Source organism: Schistocerca serialis, chromosome 8 (assembly GCF_023864345.2).
Source record: "Schistocerca serialis cubense isolate TAMUIC-IGC-003099 chromosome 8, iqSchSeri2.2, whole genome shotgun sequence".
Classification (NCBI taxonomy): Eukaryota; Metazoa; Arthropoda; class Insecta; order Orthoptera; family Acrididae; genus Schistocerca; species Schistocerca serialis.
In genome coordinates, this window is record NC_064645.1 from 168,824,670 (window position 1) to 168,849,162 (window position 24,493).

The 24,493-nt window shown below is 42.3% G+C and overlaps 1 protein-coding gene across 1 annotated transcript in view; it reads left to right on the plus strand.

The window, feature by feature from the left end:
• The first annotated feature begins 14,078 nt into the window (after nucleotides 1–14,078).
• LOC126416652 (uncharacterized) overlaps nucleotides 14,079–24,493 on the plus strand; it is a 37,989-nt gene continuing 27,574 nt past the window's right edge. The window contains exon 1 of the mRNA XM_050084448.1: nucleotides 14,079–14,172. Coding sequence (XP_049940405.1) covers nucleotides 14,083–14,172 — 90 coding nt within the window. The 5' untranslated portion in view covers nucleotides 14,079–14,082. The remainder of the gene's footprint in view (nucleotides 14,173–24,493) is intronic.

A 24,493-nucleotide genomic window follows, 5' to 3' on the forward strand; every position in this document is an offset into this window, starting at 1 on the left:
CAGCTTCATGGAGACGGTTGCGAATGGTCCTCGCCGATACCCCAGGAGCAACAGTGTCCATAATTTGCTGGGAAGTGGCGGTGCGGTCCCCTACGGCACTGCGTAGGATCCTACGGTCTTGGCGTGCATCCGTGCGTCGCTGCGGTCCGGTCCCAGGTCGACGGGCACGTGCACCTTCCGCCGACCACTGGCGACAACATCGATGTACTGTGGAGACCTCACGCCCCGCGTGTTGAGCAATTCGGCGGTACGTCCACCCGGCCTCCCGCATGCCCACTATACGCCCTCGCTCAAAGTCCGTCAACTGCACATACGGTTCACGTCCACGCTGTCGCGGCATGCTACCAGTGTTAAAGACTGCGATGGAGCTCCGTATGCCACGGCAAACTGGCTGACACTGACGGCGGCGGTGCACAAATGCTGCGCAGCTAGCGCCATTCGACGGCCAACACCGCGGTTCCTGGTGTGTCCGCTGTGCCGTGCGTGTGATCATTGCTTGTACAGCCCTCTCGCAGTGTCCGGAGCAAGTATGGTGGGTCTGACACACCGGTTCAATGTGTTCTTTTTTCCGTTTCCAGGAGTGTATTTCGCACATCAAGACGCTTCATTCGAACCCAAACTCGATAAGATAAAGTCAATGTTGTATGAATTCATGTAAACGATATGCAAATAACTAATAAATCGCAAGTGCACACTGTGGTTGAAACACTCGACGCTGGCGTACACGCATACATTCCAGACACGATGGTCACAGGAGCTTTCAGTTCGAGAGAGGCGTCCGCACGCCAGGAGGCCAGTCCCAACGCATCTACGTCGGCCGGTGGACGCCCATGGAGCGGACAGCGTTCGCCAGAGGGTTTGGCTTAAAAGCAAATTCCGCTACATTGTGTGGGAGCGGCCAGCCTACGCATTCTTTACACATAGCACGTAGTTTCAGAGATTTTCACAGGGAGACAGCAAACGCCAAACGCCGATACTACAGGTTTCTGGATTGGTCGCCTTAAACGAAACGTCATTCTCCCGTTTTTAGAAGAGCAATGCTGATTGGTAGACGATATTTCTGACGCCTTGAGTTGAAGGAGTAAGGGAAGAGACCAAAAGATATACCCCTTCACGTCTGCCGTGGAGAGGCGCTGTTCCGTTGTCGCTCTTGGAGCGAGGAACAAGTCTTCCTCAGTACTTCACTGGGAGAGCACCTCTGTCGAGAGCGAATCGAAGTGCGACTCCATATTGAGTCCTTGCAATTAAGCGTTGATCACTGTGTTGGCCGACACACTTAATGTGCGGTGTGAACGGACAGAGTTATAGTTAAACGCCTGCGAGGGAATTTTTGAGCAGCATCGCGGTGGACTGGTTATCTGACAGCTGTACCACGCCAGTAGTTAGACTAGGGGCGAATAGGAATCCTTGACTTCATCAAGGCGTAGGGGGAGTTTGATTGGCGAAGGTCAATCCAGATAGAACGAGAGTTGTCTTATTTGTCAGGAGCGAGCGGCACATACAGCAGTCATCACAGCTTACGGTAATGTGCACTACAGCTATTGTGAGCCCCATATTTCCTCCACAACAGTACACTTCACTGCATTTCTCATGCGACAGCCTTAACCGTACCTACCAACATTCTAAAGGATAATTATTCAAGTTGAGTTGGCGCGCCTCTCAGCCATTCTGCCAAGTAAACAACCATCTTAAACTTTATACAGAAATTTCATTAGCGAATCCTATCCTTGAGAAGTAACTTCACATTCCCAAAAGAACCAGGATATAACTTGTTCAATTCATAACTAAAAGTGCCATCGTGATTTATCAGAATTTTTGCAAAATAAATAACTTTCGTTAGTTTCATGTTTTTCTTACACTAACTAGCACTACTACAGTACCCAAGTATCCCACTAGTTACGTAAGAAATTTTGTGAATTTTTGTGTCATTTTCTTACAGCGAACAACTCCAGAAGATATTTATTACTGAACGTTTTTCAGAGATTTCTCTTTAGAACATTAGGAGTGTCTATCTGACTTCTGTAGTAGTGTGGGGGTGGAAATTGCATCTTGCAGGAGCCACAGGGTAAAGGGTACATCTCAGATTAATCTGTTGCGCAGAATAACAGAATCTCAGATAAACCTCACACTCACATTGTACTTGGGTAATACTTCCCTAATCCTTAGCTTCTGACATCATTTTTTGTCACACTCTCTCCCAGGGCAGTCTGACAGACCGCTATGTCAACGTAGCCATTAAAATTGCATTCAGCAGTTTCACTGCAACAGTTCAGTCTTTCATGTAAAATACCACACAAAACATATATTCAAATACACTACTAGCCATTAAAATTGCTACACCACGAAGATGACGTGCTACAGACGCGAAATTTAACCGACAGGAAGAAGATGCTGTGATAAACAAATGATTAGCTTTTCAGAGCATTCACACAAGATTGGCACCGGTGGCGACACCTACAACGTGCCGACATGAGGAAAGTTTCCACCTGATTTCTAATACACAAACAGCAGTTGACCGGTGTAAGGCGAAATGCATACCATCACGTTTCCGACTTTGAAGACGGATTGTATGGAATCGGTGGGTTCAGGAGGGTAATACGGAACGCCGTGCTGGATCCCAACGGCGTCGTATCACTAGCAGTCGAGATGACAGGCATCTTATCCGCATGGGTATAACGAATCGTGCAGCTACGTCTCCATCCCTGAGTCAACAGTTGGGGACGTTTGCAAGACAACAACCATCTGCACGAACAGTTCGATGACGTTTACAGTAGCATAGGATATCAGCTCGGAGACCATGGCTGCAGTTACCCTTGACGCAGCAACACAGACAGGAGCAACGTCGATGGTGTACTCAAAGACGAACCTCGGTGCACGAATGGCAAAACTTCATTTTTTCGGATGAATCCAGGTTCTGTTTACAGCATCACGATGGTCGCATCCGTGTTTGGCGACATCGTGGTGAACGCACATTGGAAGCATGTATTCGTCATCGCCATACTGGCGTATCACCCGGCGTGATGGTATGGGGTGCCATTGGTTACACGTCTCGGTCACCTCTTGTTCGCATTGACGGCACTTTGAACAGTGGACGTTACATTTCAGATGTGTTACGACCCGTAGCTCTACCCTTCATTCGATCCCTGCGAAACCCTACATTTCAGCAGGATAATGCACGACCGCATGCTGCAGGTCCTGTACGGGCCTTTCTGGATAGAGAAAATGTTCGACTGCTGCCCTGGCGAGCACATTCTCCAGATCTCTTACCAATTAAAAACTTCTGGTCAAGGTAGCCTAGCAACTGGCTCGTCACAATACGCCAGTCACTACTCTTGATGAACTGTGGTATCGTGTTGAAGCTGCCTCGGCAGCTGTACCTGTACACGCCATCCAAGCTCTGTTTGACTCAATGGCCAGGCGTATCAAAGCCGTCATTACGGCCAGAGGTGGTTGTTCTGGGTACTGATTTCTCGTGATCTATGTACCCAAATTGCGTGAAAATGTAATCACATGTCAGTTCTAGTATAATATATTTGTCCAATGAATACCCGTTTATCATCTGCATTTCTTCTTGGTGTAGCAATTTTAACGGCCAGTAGTGTATTTTAGCGAAGATTCTTCTTTTGTCAAGATAGTTTGTAAACCGTTTTGCTTTGTAAGCTCTTTGGAATATTATGAGTACCGCAGAATATCAATAGAAGGGGTATGCCTCTGATGGAAGTGGACGTGTTTTTTTTAATTTTGTCTACAACAATACAACTGATGGTTTCATGAAAATGTAGATCGTGAAGTCAGGGTGTTAGAGAAGAGTGGGATACGATAAAAAGATATTCATAGCAACAGAAAGAATTCCATCAGTTATTCAGTTTGACAATAACCTACAAAATCAAAATTACAGCCGCAAGAATGTACCCCTAGACGCAATAACTGCAGCAAACAACAAGAAGAAAAAATGAAGGTACGTAAAATGTTTTTCTTTTGCATATGTTGCGGCTGTCGAAGCTTTTGAAACTAATGAAGACACTAAGAAAAATTTAATAGTGATATGAGGGAGAGTAAGATCACAATGGGAAACTCAAGAAGCTTTTTTAATACCTTTTGATAGGGGATCAGTATGCCCCCCTTGAAATGCTTCCGCAGCTGCTGTTATGCGATGTCTCATTTCACTCATTGTTGTTGGAGGCATATAAACAAAGTCTTTTATAAACCCCCACAGGAAATAATCACATACAGTCAGGTCCGGTGACCTTAGGGGCCTGTAATGTAGGGCTGAGTTATTTAGTCCAGTGCACCTTTGATTTAAAACTTCCCCCACTTCCAGATGCCAGTGTGACGGTGCTCATCCTGTTGGCAAATGAAGCAGTTCAAATCAGCATCCAACTGTGAGAAAAGAAACTTGTCAACCATATCGAGATATGTGCTTCCTGTAATAGTGTTCCCAGAAAAGTAAATAGCACCACACACCTTTTCCAGTGAAACTGCACAAAACATACTAATTTTTTTAGAGTCCCTCTCATGTTCTACAACTTCATGTGGTTGTTCCGTACCCCATATTCTCATTTTATGAGGGTTTACCTTTTCATTTAAATGGAATGTTACCTCATCACTAAACACTAAGCGTGGAAGAAAGTTGTCATCATCCATCTTGTCAAGAACAAAATTACAGAACTCCGCTTGTTGTTGTTTGTCACCTTCACGAACACCTTGCAATAGCTGAATTTTGTATAGTTTCATGCGTAAACGTCGACGCAACACACGCGAGACGGGCATCGAGGGCGGGGGGAGGGGGGGGGGGGGGTATGTTGAGTTGTCGAGCTACATGGCGAACGGATTTCTGTGGACTCCTTGTGAAACTATGACGGATGGTTCGATGTCTGTATCAGACACTAGGGGACGGCCCGGCGATTTCCCTTCACACAAACAACCTGTTTCTCGGAATTGTTCATGCCATCGTCTAATGCTCTGTGCTGTAGGACGAGCCACACCATACCTAGTACGAAAGTCACGCTGAATATTTATTGCACTATGCAAAACTTAGAACAACTTTGTTCATGGAACTGAAGTGCTGCCACCTAGCGGGAACCGTGTAAAACTCGAGAGTGTGCTCTTCCAACAGTACGTTGTTCACGCACATATCTCAAATAACAAAATAGTTATGATTTTTTTAAATCGTATGATTCTTTCTGATACACCCTGTATTACCAAGATAATGTTAATGCTATGAAAACTCAAATACCCTGTACTCTAAATTTAACTTTTTGCTATATTTTATTATTTATTATACTTGTAATAATAAATAAACGTAAAATACCCCCATGAAACATTCAAAAAATTACAATTGTAATTTTAGATTTTTAGTTTCCTTCTTAGAGGTTTTCTTTGCACTCGCTGGACATTTTCGTAGAGAAATCAAGCCAGAATGGCTTCATACTACAAGGATAAATACAAGACCACTTTTCCTTATTTTTTGGACACAGGTGGAGCATATTTTGCGTTCTTGCAATCGTTCTAGAACGACTTCTACTCTTGGTTCTGCTACACCCAAAACAAGGTGAATGGATACACTACGTTCAAGGGCTATGTGATAGTTGTTGACTCGCATTTTATCCGTGGTGTCACCAACGAGATCACAAGCTTGTTCAAAAATTTGAAGCTGCTTACCTGACTACCGTTTTTGTAGAAATTGTTTAAGACAAACTCATATACCCCCACTTTTGTTCAACACGTGGAAAAATAATGCCATTCGCCATCATTGGAAGAGGCTTCGACGTCCAGCGATATTTGTTTGAACTAAATATATTTATAGCAGAATCCTTAGCTAAACGTTCAGTCTCTACAATTCTGTCTTCATCATTCTCATCACTTGATTCATTCAAGGAATCACAGGTGTCAAAACAAATTCGTCTTCACTTTCGCACTGTTCCTATTCTCAGGTATGTTCACTTTCAATTTCGTTGTCACTATCAAATCCAGTATCACTTCCTACACTGTCCTCAAACCATTTTAAAACTGGATATAGTATCCTCGAAGTCAGGATCCGTAACATGACCGGCAGATGAAGACTTGGCTACTGAACCCATAAAGGAAAGTCCCTTGTGCGGTATCAGAGATCGCAAGCACGAAAGAAGCACTTGTAGTATAGGTTCACATCACATTAAAGTGGCTATTGACAAAGGAAATCATCTTCGGGGAAGAACAACTAGATAACGCTGTGATCTCCTACCCTACCCGTATGTATTACCAACAGACTAACAATAAAGGCTAGCCATCTGTGAGACCCCACCTGTTCAGAAAGGTGAGTACTACTCAGCAGCTTTATATAGGAGTCCAGAAGAACGGAAGAAATACAGTGACAAATCTCAAATCTTCGAATCTGAGATTTCTTTCGGGGACACTACTAAAAGAAGCAAGGAAGACTGGGTTTTTCAAAGCAGCCATCCTGGCATTTGCCTGGAGCGATTTTGGGAAATCACGGAAAACCTGAATCTGGATGGACAGAGGACGGACGCGCGTTTTAACCGCCGTCTTCCCGAATACGAGTCTAGTAGTTTACTAACAACTGGCCGCCCTCCTACCGCCCCCCCCCCCTCCCCCTCTCCGAGCGGTGACACACTACTCTTGTTCTGTAAATGTGTTCCTTGCAGTGTAGTAATGGAGAATTTTCCTCCGTTAAGTATTTATTCGTAGACCCTTCCACAGTTTTTTCTGTTTCATCAGCTGTATGGGGAAAAGTTCTGTATCTACATCTACAACTACATGGCTACTCTGCAGTTCACACTTAAGTGTCTGGCAGAGGGTTCATCGAACCATTTTCATACTACTTCTCTACTATTCCACTCTCGAATGGCGCGTAGGAAAAAGGAACACCTAAATCTTTCCGTTCGAGCTCTGATTTCCCTTATTTTACGTATTATAATAATCATCTCTCCCTACCTAGGTGGGTGTCAACAAAATATTTTCGCATTTGGAAGAGAAAGTTGGCGATTGAAATTTCGTAAATAGATCTCGCCGCAAAGAAAACCGATTTTGTTTCAGTGACTGCCACCCCAACTCGCGTATCGTATCGGTGACACTCTCACCACTACTCCGCGATAATACGATACGAGCTGCCCTTCTTTGCACTTTTTCGATGTCCTCCGTCAATCCTACCTGGTAAGGATCTCACACCCCGCAGCAATATTCCAGCAGAGGACGGACAAGTGTAATGTAGGCTGTTTCTTTAGTTGGTCTGTCGCATCTTCTAAGTGTTCTGTCAACAAAGCGCAGTCTTTATTTCGCCTTCCCCGCAGTATTATCTATGTGGTCTTTCCAATTTATGTTGCTCGTAATTGTAATTCCTAGGTATTTAGCCGATTTGACAGTCCTTAGATTTGTGCGATTTGTCGTATACCCAAAATTTATATCTTTTAGTACCCATGTGGATGACCTCGCACTTTTCTTTGTTTAGTGCCAATTGCCACTTTTCACACCATACGGAAATTCTCTCTAGGTCATTTTGTAATTGTAATTGATCGTCTGATGATTTTACTAGACGCTAAATTACAGCGTCATCTGCAAACAATCTAAGGGAGCTTCATGGGAATAGATCATTTATATAAATCAGGAATAGCAGGGGGCCTATGATACTGCCTTGCGGAACACCAGATATACCTTCTGTTCTACTCGATGATTTACCGTCTATCACTACGAGCTGTGACCTCTCTGAGAGGAAATCACGAATCCAGTCACAAGGGAGACGATACTCCATATCCACGCAATTTGATTTATAGTCACTTGTGAGGAACGGTATCAAAAGCCTTCTGAAAATCTAGGAATATGGAATCGATCTGAGATCCCTTGTCGACAGCACTCATTACTTCATGGGAATAAAGAGCTAGCTGTTTTGCACAAGAACGATATTTTATGAATCCGTGTTGGTTATGTATCAATAAGTCATTTTCTTCAAGGTGATTCATAATGTTCAAGTACAGTATACGCTCCGAAATCATACTGAAAATTGAGGTCAGTGATATGAGTCTGTAATTCAATGGGTTACTCCTATTTCCTTTCTTGAATACTGGCGTGACCTGTGCTACTTGCCAGTCTTTAGCAACGGACATTGTATATGATTGCTAAGAAAGGCGCTATTGTGTCTGCATACTCTGAAAGGAACCTCATTGGTATTCCATCTGGACCAGAAGACTTGCCTTTCTAAAGGGATTTGAGTTGTTTCCCACACAGTATTTAAAGCATGCACCAAATCCACGACCGGCCGCCGTGGCCGAGCGCTTCTAGGCGCTTCAGTCCGGAACCGCGCTGTTGCTGCAGTCGCAGGTTCGAGTCCTGCCTCGGTCATGGACGTGTGTGATGTCCTTAGGTTAGTTACGTTTAAGTAGTTCTAAGTCTAGGGGACTGATGACCTCAAATGTTAAGTCCCACAGTGCTTCGAGCCATTTGAACCAAAACCACGATTTTGAAGATATGGCAATGAAATTATGTACCCTGCATTATATTTATTTAAATTTTCTTATGGAATATAAAAGTTTTTATTTTCAAAACTAGTGTATGAAGAGGATGCGGTACCAAAATGGAAAAGGTGGTGGTGGTTAGTGTTTAACGTCCCGTCGACAACGAGGTCATTAGAGACGGCCCAAAATGGAAAACCATTTTGTTATTCTTTCATAAAAATCTCAGTTCCTCACATTAAGCAAACAAAAATTGCGGCACATACTCTGGGTAGTATTTTAGTGCTTCCTATATTTTCGAATACTTACTACGTGAGAAACATTTCTAAATTTGGCTTAATAATAAGTTTTAATAAAAGGTTTAATTTTTTTGGCTCTTCAGATTATGGAGTACAAATATGGAATTGTCCATTCGTTTAAGGTTTGTTGTTAAAACAAATACTGGAAAATCTAATATCTCACTGTCGAAGAAAACATTACAAAACATAACAATACAATAAAAACACACAGAATATACCATTTTCAGTTATTAAATTAAATTAATTTTTCTTGAAGAAGTCACACACATATCGTCCTTCTGGCGTAATCTGCACATTCAGTGTGGGTCCACATTTCGCGCATCATAGACATTATCATTCTTTCCCTACCTTGTCCTGCGAAAATTTACTTGGACAAATAAGACAGTCGGCTTCATTAGTAGGTACACTGTTGTCCGGAAGGCTACTGTGGGTAGACGAACCATCTTTCACACTAAAACATCAGATGGATCCTGCTTGCAGATGATTCATTGACTGGATCATGGGGGAAATCCTCAACTATTCCATCATCAGTGGCAATGAAATATACATTAACGGATATATCGCTGGTACCCTAAACCCATTTACTACTATCTCTCCTGGGTGGCATTCGAGACAGTTCTTCCCAAACATTTTGGCGATGCCCACGTTTGCCACTGGATGTGCATTTTCCCTCATCCGTACGCATACCTGCTCTTCAAAGGACTCATGAAAGCTCTATCCAGCGGTTGTCTCTTGTGGGAGGCAACAGGAGGTAGACGCAAGATGCTGACATGTTTTTCGCGTGCGAGGTTTCAACATCCAGATTTCTGGAATTCCAAAACGTCCATCCAGAATCAGAAGCACCGGTGATTCTGCTGTTGGCTTCACCTTTATCAGGAAGCGTTGAAACCAATAAGTGAAGAGCTGGCTTTGAATCGATCCAGAAGAATGGGATGCTCGAATGGGCCAAAATGGGGCACGTCTCATTAGCTGTCTACTGTGGTTGTTACGAGGGACTATCACTATAGGTGGGGCAAAATTTCCTGTAACGTCCATGCGGGTGACAACATTCACAAGTGATTGACATTCTGCAGAGGAGATGGACGCTACTTGTCGTTCTCCCTTTCTTGCAATGACATGGGGACCTTTGCTCTGCACAGTGCTTAGACCATTTTCGTTGTCGTGTTAGATTCTATCCGGTGAAAACTGTTTTTCTCCATCTCTTGTGAAAGCGGAAAGAAAAATTTGCCACATCTTCTCAAGTGAAACCTAGAGATCTATTAAATGAGGTTGTTGTAGATTGTCGAATCGAAATATCCTTTTGTGTTGCTTCAATAAAAGGCATAACCACCCTCCTCCAGCCCCATCACCCAGAAATGAATTCTGGACGTTGTCGCCTTTGGCAAAATGAAATGCCATCAGCCGGAGATCCTTTCATGTAAGTCCAAAATATTTACTTTTCATTGGCATGCTATATGCAGTCAGCTATTTTTCTTGTACGGGAGACAGAACAGGTTTTCACTCAAGTTTAGTCTTTGTGGCACAATCAGTTGGTAAATCTAATAAAAATAGTGGCCTTCGGAGCTTGGAACTTTCTTGTCGCCTTCAGGGAGCCTTTCTTCTTTTCTCTTACATTTTTAATTGCTATTTGCATAGTAGTCTCATCCCAGTGCTTTCGAGCTCGGGAAGTAATTTCTGAGGCAATACCTGTAAATAAAACAGGTTGCGTAAGTACTGGTATTTTCTCTGTTTAATACTTTTTCATTTAGTAAGCTCCTTTCATGAAGTTTCTTGAATATATTGAATAGAAATATTTTAATATTCTTTTTAAAATTATAATTTCGTAAACACAATACAAAATTCGTGCAAAATTCCAAGCCCTTTTCCCCGTACCTTAGCTTACACTCAATTTAAAAACTTACTCTTGAGGCAACATTTATTATGTTCATACAGGGTGTTTACAAATTCCCGTTACGAAATTCTGGGACTTGTGGAGGTTAGTGAGTATATAACATTTTGAATAGGAATCCATGTCCGGAAACGTAGCGTTTTCGTTCTACGACGGTTTCAATTCAGATGTGTAACGCGTCCACGTCTCCTGAGGAAAATGGAAAAGTCTAAGAGTTGCTTGTCCTGATAAGAAATACGGCAGACAGGATGACGAGTACTGTGCCACTGAATGTCTGTCAGGAAATGTGGTTTTAGCACTTCTCACGTACGGTTCGTAGACATCTCTACAGACGGTATTATGAAAGATTGATAATCCGAGGTGGTCCGACTGCGAGGCCGCCGCGATCACTGGATTTAACTGCTATGGACTACTTCTTTGGGAGTCATAAGCAAAGTGTAATTTACGAGACTTCTATATAAGTTTTTAGAAGATCTGTTACCACGTATTCCGGCCGCTGAATTAGAAACTGAAGACACCAGGTGGGATTTAGAGTGTGTACGAGGATACGCTTCGTCGGTACAATGTCTTCAATAACGTTGGTGATCGTCACATTGAGCCGCTGTTGTAAGCATCAGTACTGTTATGTACGAACAGTATGCTAGGTTCGTTTTTGTTTTGGAATAATATAAACTGTAATGATTAAGTGTTAATACAAACAAATTTGCGTAAGTGATAAATGGATAATTCGTTACGCTTCTTTTCGAAATGTTACCTAATAATTGCACTGCGTCACGCGTTATTCAATTTCTCAAGTAGAATCAGTCTTAATTAAAAACGTCGCAAAACGGAAACGATACGTTTCAGGACATACGTTCCTATACAAAAAATTATGCACTTACAACCCTCTACAAGTCTTAGAAGTTTGTAACGGGATTTGCCGTACACCCTGTAGAAATAAGTGCACCAAATTTCGTACTTGTCGTCTTCAGAGATTCTGCAAAAAAAGGTACTTAAATTCTCAACCGAAAAACACGCTTGTCAGGGAGTGCAATTTGAAGTTCAACCTAACGTTTTTTCTTATATCATCTCTTCAGAAGGCCACAGATTTACACTCAGGGTTCTCTTTCCCTTCAAGGCTTCTCTTCTGGTTTCTTGTTTTGAGCCGTCTTTCGGTCACCAGTTCATCAACTGAATTTTCAGGTACTGAGAGGCGCTGCAAATCTATTTTTCTAAAGATGTCTGAAGGAAATTTCCTATTTTAAAGCCCACTCTCTCTAATATCTTTATCCTCCCTACGTTCCAATTATTAAATACAAGATCTGCAACGTAAGTTGAAATTTCGACAACTGTAGAAGGTGGAAACGTGCTTTTAAGGCCTCGTTTCGATACGAGTGACTTTAGAGACTCATTTGGATTCTAGGGTTGCCATGGGTATACGTTTCTAGAAATTCAGGGTTGTCCTCTCCTTGTGAATGTAGGTTTGCTATCCCCGTGAGCCTGCAGATACTTACACCAAGTAAAGTGGCACAGATGGTAATGGGATGTTCATCTGTTGACACAGTATGTAGCCCATACTGCACCTTTCATGTCACTTACATTGGACAGCTTCTGTCTGATAGCCTTGCCATAATAAACTTGAAGATTGTCTATCATCTTCTTTTTTAGCCTGTTGTGTCTGCCAATACTATTTCCGTCTTTCAATTTTTTGCCCTTCATGTCACTGATAAGAGTCAAAAACGGCTACAGCCTTCTAGATGTATCCCGTGTAACTTTGCTTGAAAGTAATCCACGAAATCATTGTTCACCAAGGTAGTACTGAAGTGTTGCTTCAAAAAAGTTGGACGTTGCAGGAAGGTCACGTCAGACATTTAATTATTTTTCAGGCACTTCGAAAGCGATTTCGTTATTGAAACTTTGGGAACTTCCTGTACATGAGTTCTACTACTAAATAAAAACTAAATTGAAAATTGACATTTCCGTCAATTTCATCAGCCTCCCCCCTTAAGCAATGTTCATATAGGTGTGCACTACTCAGTAGGTTTCTGTAGGATTGCAGAAGAACGGAGTGACATAACCCAAGTCTTTGGATCTGAGATTTCCTTAGGGCACACTAGTCGTGTTCCGCACATGTGTTCCGCGTAGGAATTGAGAATTTTCCTCTATAAAGTATTTATTCATAAACCCTTCGACAATTTATCCTATTTTGTCAATTCTTATTTCTTTTCTTTAATATTGGTTAAAAACAGTCTCGGTTGCAATTTTAGTTTTTTTATTTTTCAGCTACGCGTTTCGCCTTATTTAGGCATCTTCAGGTTATCTTAATTTGGTATTTCTTAGAAGGATCCTTTAGTCAGTGTAGCCAAAGGACATCGTCGAATATATCAGGCTAACATCGCCTTCGTTAAACTCAGTAAAAACTTTTCTAGATGGACGCGAAGAGTTTTTACTGAGTTTAACGAAGGCGATGTTGGCCTGATATATTCGACGATGCCCTTTGGATACACTGACTAAAGGATCCTTCTAAGAAATACCAAATTAAAATAACCTGAAGATGCCTAAATAAGGCGAAACGTGTTGTTGAAAACTAAAAAACTAAAATTGCAACCAAGACTGTTTTTAACCAATACTGTTACGCACTGGTTTTCTGTATGCCACATATGGATTGGAAGAATTTCTTTTCTTTATAAATTTTCAAACCATCGTTCTCTATCTACTGACTCTACAGTCATCAATTATGACAGAATGAGAGTACCTAGTGACTTGCGAGCAACTTTGAAGAGGAAGAGGAAGTTAACAAAAGACTCGCCTTTCTTCCATATTTGGGGCCCATATCAGCCAAAATCGGGAGGCTATTGAGAAAATCAAACATAAATACCGTCTTCCGACCACCGCCAAAGACGAAAGAGCTGCTGGGCTCAGCTAAAGACCCACTCAAACTAAACACATCTGGTATATACAGCATTGCCTGCGAATGTGGTGTGCAGTACATAGGACAAACGCAGCGCTGCATCTCTAAAAGGTGCGAGGAACACATCAGGCATGTTCGACTTGGACAGATAGAGAAATCTGCTATAGCTGAACATAGCATCAAAGAAAACCACACCTTTGATTTCGAAAACACCAGGTTGCTGTGCCGAGCCGGGAGCTATTGGGATAGCGTCATTAAAGAATCAATAGAAATACGGGTCCACGAGAATCTTGTGAAGAGGGACGACGACTATCAACTGAGCGCGGCCTGGAAGCCAGCATTAGCCGCAATACGCCAGGAACGCACCAAGAACCGTCCAGCTCACGAGACGCGATCAAAATGCTCTGACGGAGACACGAACGGCGCACCCGCTTCCCCCTCCTCCCCGCCCGCCGGCTCCACTGGACCCAGCCTCCCGCGGCCAGGTGGTGGGGGGCACGCTGCAGGTATAAATGGATTGGCATCCGCAAAGTCCCGGCACTTCGCCAGAAGTTGACGAGTATGTCACTCGTCGAAACGTCGCAGTTTGAAGACACCGCCACCCGGCAGGAAGCCCGAGAACACTTCGCCAGCTCTATACGCCGGGAAAGCGTACGTACACAACTTTGAACATAATTTCACAACTTTACTAGACTTTTCATTGCTGACAACCCGCACATAATCACGAAAAATAATTATCGCTTACTATGCTTTCGCTACTCGTGAAGTAAAACTGTAGGACAAGACATGGCCTTTCAGTTTATTACATTATTACTACCTCTATAAGCAATAGAATTTGCAGATGATATTCGCATATACTACTGAATATACTTGTAAAACTCTATCACTGTTGACACACAGTTGACTGAGATGCGTAGAAAATTTCCATGTCATGCATGACTCTACTACGAACTTCAATGGCTCTGAGCACTATGCGACTCAACTTCTGAGGTCATCAGTCGCCTAGAACTTAGAACTAATTAAACCTAACTAACCTAAGGACATCACACACATCCATGCCCGAGGCAGGATTCGAACCTGCGACCGTAGCGGTCACACGGTTCCAGACTGAAGCGCCTTTAACTGCACGGCCATACCGGCCGGCTACTACGAACTTCATTCACAACACATTTTGCATACAGTATCCACATATACCACCGGTTGTGTCCGCAAAATTATTTTATTTTACGACACATAGAAGATATGACGTACACATTCAGCTCCGTGAAACTACAGGACGAAATTCGCGAGAGATAGAGGTGAAATATGTTTACAAATATGTGTGAAATATGTTAAATACATGTGAAACACATGTGAAATTCGCGTGCGTGGGCGAAGCCACAAGTAAAATGCTCCTCTTAGGCCCGTGGATCGATTTCAGCCATACTTGATACACATATTACTTACTTACTGGAAAGTAATACTGTGGCTGTAAGAACCAGCAACTTGCTGCTGGCTTGGGGGCGATAATGTGGAGAGAGAATGGGATGGAGGAAATGGACAGATAAACGGGAGAAGTGGAGATGGAAAGAGATAAGGGTGGGAAGACAGAGACAAATAGAGAGAGGAGGAGAAGGTAGTTTTAGAAGGCGTTAACTGGAGGTAGAGGGAGAGGAGGAGATGGACAGAGTGGAGTAGAAGACGGATAGAGAGAGGGGGAAGGAGGAGATGAAGTAATAGAAGATTGGAATAAATACATACGGGTACTAAGCCAGTCCGGTAATTGAAAGAATGTATATACTATGCTTCAAATTTGGTTCCAGTCGTGTGCAACGTTCAGATTTCAGCATTTATAGCGGCAGAAGTGGTGTGTAATATACCATACATTAGGGACAACTATTATGTTAGAAGCAAACATATGCTTAATGTCATCTTTACCTTTAATTACGTTACTGATTTGGATTTATTACTCCTTGTAATTATTGAAGAGCGAATATCGGTTGAGCACGGAAACATTCCACCAGATGAAAATTTCATTTCTGTCAACAACTCCCGCTGTCATCTCCCACAGGACAAAAAAAAATATTTTGTGTTGGAAATGACAAAAATGCGCCAGCCGCCTGTCTGTCACAGCACGCAGTGTAGTACACTCGTCGAAAAAAGACAATGCTGACAATTTGCCCCAGGCCAGGTGAATAGAAAGGTGGATGTGAACTGCATGGTTTACTCCGATGCGGCAATGTGTCACAGGGACAACAGGCTGTCGTCGAATACGAATTTATTCAGAAGACGTCTTCAGTGCCACAATGTTGCCATCAAAAGGTATTGCCTGTTAGTATGGAATGGTTTGGGCGCCTATCCAGAGGGTTCATGTGAGACTGTCTCCTATCGAGTCTTTAGCTAAGGCATGTTCTTGTATATCTGAGTGGTCTGATTCGGCCCACTACGATGTCCCTCCCTGCGTCAATCTCTTCATCTCAGAGTAGCACTTACATTCAGCGTCTTCACTTATTTGTTATATATTTTCCAATCACTGTCTTCCCCTACCTTTTTTGCTCTCTAAGGCACCTTATGGAACCATTGCATTTAACCACTGATGGCTTAACATACGTCCTGTCACCCCATCCGCTCTTCCACTAACCAATTTCTACATCTTTTTTTCCTTGCTCACGCTGCGGAGAAATTCCTCATTTCTTATCACTTGACATAATTTTCATCATCGTCGAATTATACTGCGTGTTATAATTGAATGAAAATAGCCCTCGGTCACAATTTTTAACGAATTACTCACAAAGATGTTTAAGATAAAAAACTGTGATGGCGAGCCACTAAGGGCTGCTCGTTACTTGCGCCGTTACAGGTTGCCCTTTTGTCATATTTATTATTTTATAAGTGACATATAAGTACAGCCAGTCTTTCACGATGATTCCGTACTTATACTCTGTATCATACGTTTTTTTTCATGTGACCATGTTACAGACCATTCTTTGATTTAAATTCTGAGGAAGACACTCCTAGTAGTGTTGAAACCCGATTAATTCGTTAAAAATTGTGACCGAGGGCTATTTTCTTTCAATTATAACTATTCACGGTCTCTGAACGTGCAGCCATGTACGTGTGTTTATATTTACTTAACACTCCACACGACCAACGCACTCGTAAATTCCCTGGTGTGCTAACTTCAAATCTTCGATTTTCCTTGCAGAAATATCTTTCTCGAATAAAGGCCTATCTTTGAAACAACAACACTTCCTTTTGATCGGAATGCTGTCTGTGTTTTTTTGTATCCTCCTTGCTTTGTTCTTAATGAGAATTTTGCTTTCGAGGTAAGAAGATTCATTTACTCAGTTTACTGCGAAGTCCCTAGTTCTCATGTTAAATTTGTTGCTAATCTCATATCTGCTAGTCTTCATTTCCTTTGTCATTCTTTAGTTTCATCTCAAAAATAATCTGTCCTCAGTACAAATTAGATTAATTAATAAATCTAAACTGAAGATCCAGCGCATCTTGATGCGGGACATTCCAGTAACCACGTCTCTCCAGTGGTACCGCTCGCGCCCCGTTTTCGTATATCGGCAATGTCGTTTCTGCGCACTAAGGACTTGCATCTGAGAACTCTATGCAGTCAGGGTCGGATACGCCACGCCCTCTTCGGCAAGAACCAACGTTCTCACAGGGGCTGCCTCAGGTGTGAACCCAGTAGCTGCCGCAGTAGGTATACGCTATACTCGAGAATCTCTTCCTTATAGGCTGTGTTCTGTTCATGCTACACAGAGCAGTGGACTCTAATTACGTTCAGTAGAGAGGAAAATAAATTGTAAGGACGAATTTTTTACCTCGAAGGTAATGTGCCTGGGGACACATGATGTTTCCTGGTCCGTTTTCAGTCTAGTAACCGATTTTAGAATCACGTGAAGGAACACACACCAGAGACCGCCATAAGCAATTTCTGGCATTTTCTGCAGTTTTTGTTGCTGTCAGACGTGAGATTGCGCTTAGCGCAGAATTTTTACATATTTTTAGTTTAACACAAAGTGTGTGTGAATTCCTAAGGGATCAAATTGCTTAGGTCATCGTTCCGAGAACTTACACACTAATTAAACTAACTTAAACTAACAACAACACACACACCCATGCACGAGGGAGGACTCGAACCTCCGGCAGGATGGGCCGCGCAGTCCGCGATACGACGCCTCAAACCACGTGGCCACTCCGCGACACATTTAGGTACTTTATAGTATATTAAAGCCACAGGGAACACATTCAGATGCAAAATTTTTTGGTGAGTAAAATTCCATATATTCTTAAAACTAGTGATATAACGTGTGGACGGTGAACCCATACTTTGTGGGTCGTGTCCCAACTTTCACTATGAAACATGTCATACTTGTAAATGAACTGAGTTTCTTTAACTTTATAACTATTTTACCTCTATCGAAAATGCAAATTTGTGCTACTTTTCAATAGCCTCTGTTTCAAATTTCATTTTATAACTGGTCTTTGATAATACTTCTAATAAACTTGATATCAATTACTTATTATTGATATGTAGTAGAGCATTAATGTAACATGTACTATTGAACACAATACTTGCAAGTGATACAGACCTTGGCGCCCTAAGGATTTCAGGGAAACGACGCAGATGGAAGGATTACACGCCAGGGGTTTCTTCTTCAACAACAATCACCGTTTGATAAAAATAAAAACACGTCTTTAAGACATAAATAACAGGTGTCAGCAATTAACAAATGCATCTGATTAACAAGAAAACTGGAAAGATCCACTAACGTTATTAACTGACCCAGATCTGACAACAAGGAAAAACTTTAAAGTCACGCAAAATTGTTGCACAAAACTAACGAGGAACAAGAAAAATAATGTAATTATGGTACAAGATGCCTGCGAAGATGTTAAAGCCAATAAATAGTGAAATTATTGCCTTTATGAGGACACTAACGGCAACGGCCTTGCCGCAGTGGTTACACCGGTTGTCGTGAGGTCACCGAAGTTAAGCGCCGTCGGGCGTTGTCGGCACTTGGATGGGTGACCATCCAGGCCGCCATGCGCTGTTGCCATTTTTCGGGGTGCACTCATCCTGATGATGCCAACTGAGGAACTACTCGACCGAATAGTAGCGGCTTCGGTCAAGAATACCATCTTACGACCGGGAGAGAGGTGTGCTGACTCCACGCCGCTCCTATCCGCATCCTCCACCGAGGATGACACGGCGGTCGGATGGTCCCGGTAGGCCACTCGTGGCCTGAAGACGGACTGCTCTATCAGGGCACTAACATGAAAAGCATTTCCTTCCACAATTTCTTAAGCATTCACTACTACTTCAGAAAATCAGTGTCTCTCCCAAAAACAAGGAGAAGCCCTAAGAATAATTAACTGACACAAACCTGCCAACAAGCAAAAAGAGTTAAAACCGTTCAGTATTAAAATTTACTTCTAAAAAAACTGACAGTTTGAACAACTTATTCCGCAGGTACACTGTAACAAGAGACACATCAAAATCTGACAGGATAGCAAATACAACTGTCAGATCAGATCTCAAAGCCAAGGAGCCAAAAGAGTACGCAATAATTTTTCACAATAAACTTTTCCACGGGAACCGCGCATTGAGAGAAGTGGGGTCTGTATACAGACTGAGAACCCCTTGCCGGCGTTACACACACCGACTAGCATTTCCGACGTGTATGTTGCTTTTGCAGAAACCAGGAAGCTGGTGGAGCCGACCGAACGCTACGAAGGGTCCGACCTTGTTCCTGTGGCTGGAAGGGCCCAGCCGAACTTAAATAACAAATAAGGCAGGCGCATCTGCAATACAGCAAATCCCATTAGTTAGGATGCCACTACTAGATCTTCACTTGACCCGCACAGAACGAAAAACATTAAGCAAATCTTCGTGCTTAATAGTTACATTTAAGACGAACGAAGTAAATTATCGGGCAAAGAACAAGGGCGCCTCCAGTTCAGTCATCTTAGTGGGACGTGTCGTTTGACAAACATAAGGCAACAGTTAAGCAGTTCTCGCCCTAGGCTACAAATCAAGCATCAATAAATAGAAAGAGCACTGTATTACTATAAAAATATTACGTCAGCTTCGTACTACAAACCACTCAGGGCCTTGAGGGTAGCCGGCCGGCGTGGCCGAGCGCTTCAAGGCGCTACAGTCTGGAACCGTGCGACCGCTACGGTTGCAGGTTCGAATCCTGGCTCGGGCATGGATGTGTGTGATGTACTTAGGTTAGTTAGGTTTAAGTAGTTCTAAGTTCTAGGGGACTGATGACCTCACCAGTTAAGTCCCATAGTGCTCAGAACCATTTGAACCATTTGAACCTTGAGGTTAGTCCTCCACTGATTTCACTAAGTTTATAGCGGCAAAAGTGAAAAACTGTTCTAGCTTACCCAGCCTGTGTCCACCCAGCCTGTGTCCACCCAGCCAGCAAGCAGATAAATAACACGCCCTGAGCATTAATCGGCACAGCAACACGATGACGCACGACACACCTTAGACTCAGCGGTATCTGTGGACAACACTAAAACATACTAAAATACAGACAAGTTTCTCATGCAGACAAAACCCTTCAACGATTAAGGCCCCTCACTTGCGATCATAAGAACAATAGCACATAATACATATAAGTATTACAGTTTCGGCGAGGCGGACGGCTGTGATCGTATCTGAGAGGCTCTCTTTCTTTCTCTCATGTCAAGAAGTAAGAGAACAAGACAAGGTGGACACAAAGAATGGATTGAGAGTGCAAGGACATGTAATACCTCCGATTCCAAAATAATAATCCTTTCTAATTAGGATCGAGACAGTAAGAGGAGAGGACGAAGAAAATAAAATCTTGATTGCAAGGCGACGTGCGACAAATCCACGGGTTCGGTTTAAGAATGACGACAGCAGTGCACTGCCAGGCCCAGAACAAAACGGGCCGCAACCGCCGAGCTGGTGGCCGCAGCGCAGGCCTGCGCAGACTCTCTCGCCAGACTCCGTCTCCACTCTAGCGTCCCAGCCTCACTTGCTTCTAGCGAGCCACAACACCTCGCTGCCCGAGCGGCATATGCCGTCCGCCTACGGCGGCCGACCGAAGATTCTGCGGTTCTAGGCGCTTCAGTCTGGAACCGTGCGACCGCTACGGTCGCAGGTTCGTATCCTGCCTCGGGCATGGGTGTGTGTGAGATGTCCTTAGGTTAGTTAGATTTAAGTAGTTGTAAGTCCAGGGGACTGATGACCTCAGATGTTAAGTCCCATAGTGGTTCAAATGGCTCTGAGCACTATGGGACTCAACTGCTGAGGTCATTAGTCCCCTAGAACTTAGAACTAGTTAAACCTAACTAACCTAAGGACATCACAAACATCCATGCCCGAGGCAGGATTCGAACCTGCGACCGTAGCGGTCTTGCGGTTCCAGACTGCAGCGCCTTTAACCGCACGGCCACTTCGACCGGCCTAAGTCCCATAGTGCTCACAGCCATTAGCCAAAGATTCTGCTTTCTGTGCGGGATCGACTCTGAGCGAGCCGCCACGCCCCAACAATGTTATGTATACATGGGTGTTTCAGAAATGATGGTCAGTACTCAGGGATATGACAGGAATGATCATTCGAAACAAAAATTTCAAGTATACATGGGCTCTAAAACGCATGCGTTAAGGGAAGGTTTACTATTTTTTGGTTAAAAAAATCGTTTTTTTTAACTGCATTTTTGGATCCATAAAAGTGTTAAGAATCCACCCCTGAAACGATTATTCCGAATACGGAACGTAAATGTTTGTTATTAGCGGATGAACAAAAAACTGCACCTGCCTGAAATCGGCCTTTTTCATGCACCATTTTTTTTCTTTCGGAGGAAGAGTTATTGTACCGGTGCTTGGGAGGAAACACACAAAATTCAAATGAAAGTCTGAATGCGTGTGTTCTCACTACCTTGTGGTTCAGTAAGGGAGAGCGTTGCACCTTGGAACACTTCTCAGACTGTCGCCTCTAGCCAGCTCTGTAACAGGAGTTTTTTTCTTATTCTATGATGGCGTTCAATTTGTTAGTGCTGTGGTCTCCTTTTTGAAGTTACAAAAATTAATCTAGAAAAGTAAGGTTTCTCCTAATATGAAAATATGTACCAAGGTACATGGTCATGTTTATAGGAACAAATATTTTACTGAAATGTTAACTATTATTTTTTAATAAATACATTCGCCAAGACCACTCGTAAATATTTACTACTGACTACAGGTGTCGATAGGTCATTAGCCCCCAAGCATTTGCATTCTGGTGCGAAGACTGTGGAGATTGCGACTTTCCTGGCAGTGAGCAGCTTCAACGAAGGCTATTCAGCAATTCTGAAAACCATGACAACGATGGACGTCACCCTGGGACTCTATTCGACGCAGTTCGCCAAGCATTTGGACGACCACCGGATTCAAGCGCCGAAAACCACTTGTGACCGGCAGTAAGAGCTGCTCTGGAGCAGCACAGATCGAGCAGAACGCCCTCTATGTGGAAGAGGAAGGACTAGTTTCTGGATCCGGAATAGCAGATTGCATAATATTGCATTTATATATAGCCAAAACTTCAAACGCGTTTTTCTCGAAATGACTTTTTTTTATCGCGCGGTATGGTAACTTCAAATCTACTGAACCGATTGGCATAAGTCTTTGTATCCGACGAAGCTAACTAAAGTTGTACCGCTTTCATTCCGATCCATCAACTATAAATACTTTTACTTGGCCGACGAAGTCGAAAAATAGATGAAAAAACCCTATTTTTTTCCAATGGCCGCTATTTTGTTTCCTATGGACCAAATAACTTACGCGAGGTACAACTCCTAAAGAATCTTATATACTTCGCTAACGTCAACTCAATTTTGATTTCAGACGAGCCGGCTGACCTGTGACGTACCGCGCGTGGAAGTCTGCATCGAAATTTTGTTTCGTTCCGACGGCCCTTCCGCCTTTGCTCTTCGACATTTCCGGTCGAAAAAATTCCAGTTTGTAGAGAACATATCAATAAACATTTTGACCACATTTGACATTGATATCCATAACACATCCCGATAAAAAAATTCTCAAAAAACATGCTTCTTTCGGGCCTCCCCTTAAAAACTATGAACAATTCTTGGTTTACGGTACTGTGAAAAAAATCCCTTCTACTGCAAGCTCTTTGCTTTCCATATTTTCAGAAGTGGTAGTATGGACCAAAACAGGAAGAAAAAGTGCAGTATACATGTGCTCTAAAATGCATACGTTAAAAGTTACGGGCATTTATTCATTAGAAGAGTTGTGTTTCAAAGTAGCGAAGATGAACACGTGCTCATAGATCTTAAGGAATGTATTTTAGAGCACATGTTTATTGGATATTTTTTTCTCTTTTTGGTCCTTACTACTACTTCCCAAATTATGGAAAGCAAAGAGAATGCAGTAGAAGAGATTTGTGACACAATATCGAAGATCAAGAATTGATCATAGCCAAGATGAGATGACCTGTAAATCTTTACTACTGCCTACAGGTTTCAACAGATCTGTGCTCTCAGTCATCATCGGAACTTACGTTAATGTGTTAAAGATCCGATGATAACAGCACAGACCTAGCGACACCTGTAGTCAGTAGTAAAGATTTATAAGGTAGTCTTGGCGAATCTACTTTTTAAAAAATAATAGTTAACATTTCAGTAAAATATTTGTTCCTATAAACATGACCATGTACCTTGGTACATATTTTCACACTAGGAGAAATCTTACTTCTCTAGAGTAATTTTTGTAACTTCAAAAAGAAGACCACAGCACTAACAAATTGAACGCCATCACAGAATAAGAAAAAACTCCTGTTACAGAGCTGGTTAGAAGCGACAGTCTGAGAAGTGTTCCAAGGTGCAACGCTGTCCCTTACTGAACCACAAGGCAGTGAGAACAAAATAAAATTAAACCAACGATGGATTCTGTCACAATTTCTGCACCACACATTAAACCTTACTCTTCTTTTCTTCCAAGCTCTTTATGACCCCACTAATATTATCACAAAATTATCAGTTCATCAATCTCCATTTATCACTTCAAAGATCAAATGAGCCTTCTTTGTGCTACTGTAGACTGTACACACCACAATTCAAATATTAAACGCACAGTCATCATTTTTTGTAAGTTAGTAACGTGTATCTACTACATTTAAAAGTTGCATATTAAATGCGCCACCATCATTATTTTGTAGGTTAGTAATTTTACAGCAGCAATATGTCTTCTTCAGTCATAATAATAAACTTCATTGCGCAAGTCATACGTGTTTCGGAGATACAACACCATTTTCAAGAACTACATTAACGTTTATTGGAAATGGAGTTTCACTTTGTAGCGTCTCCTGGCCAATCGTATTAAAAAGCGTGTGACAGAATTTTTTCTGTATGTGTAAGACCAGTTAACATGTATCGATATAGTGCCACGCTCATGGAGAAAGAGAAATAATTTAAACACGAATAAACATGACCAAGTGAAGTAATAAAGCAAGACTGTGTAAACATTTCACGAAAATATGATGTGTGTATGTAGAACATTCATAATTATTTGACGTTTTATGCATTTTTTAACTTTGAATCCATGACATATTATTATCTTTGACAATCGTATTCTTGTTAAATGAATTAGTGATTATGATCCGTGCCTCACATAAAAAGGACAATTCAGTGCATGTATAAACAGTAAAAAACATCGTAATAATTTCTCTGTTCTCTTTGGGGTTCGTTACGAGTAACACTTGCGTGTTAAGCGAGTGTATGCGCTGGCCGTGAGTCTTTTGTTCATGAAGCTTGAGATCCGCCATTAGGCGAGTTGTTGCAAAAACGTGTGTAAAATTAATGCTGTTTTTGTTTGAATATATAGAGTTCCAGCAAATATGTTTTTAAAATAATTTGTAAAGTTGCCAGCCATTCGTCCCGTAAATAATTTAGACATTTTCAGCATTTAATTTAGCAGAAGCCGCTGTACCAATCTGCGAGG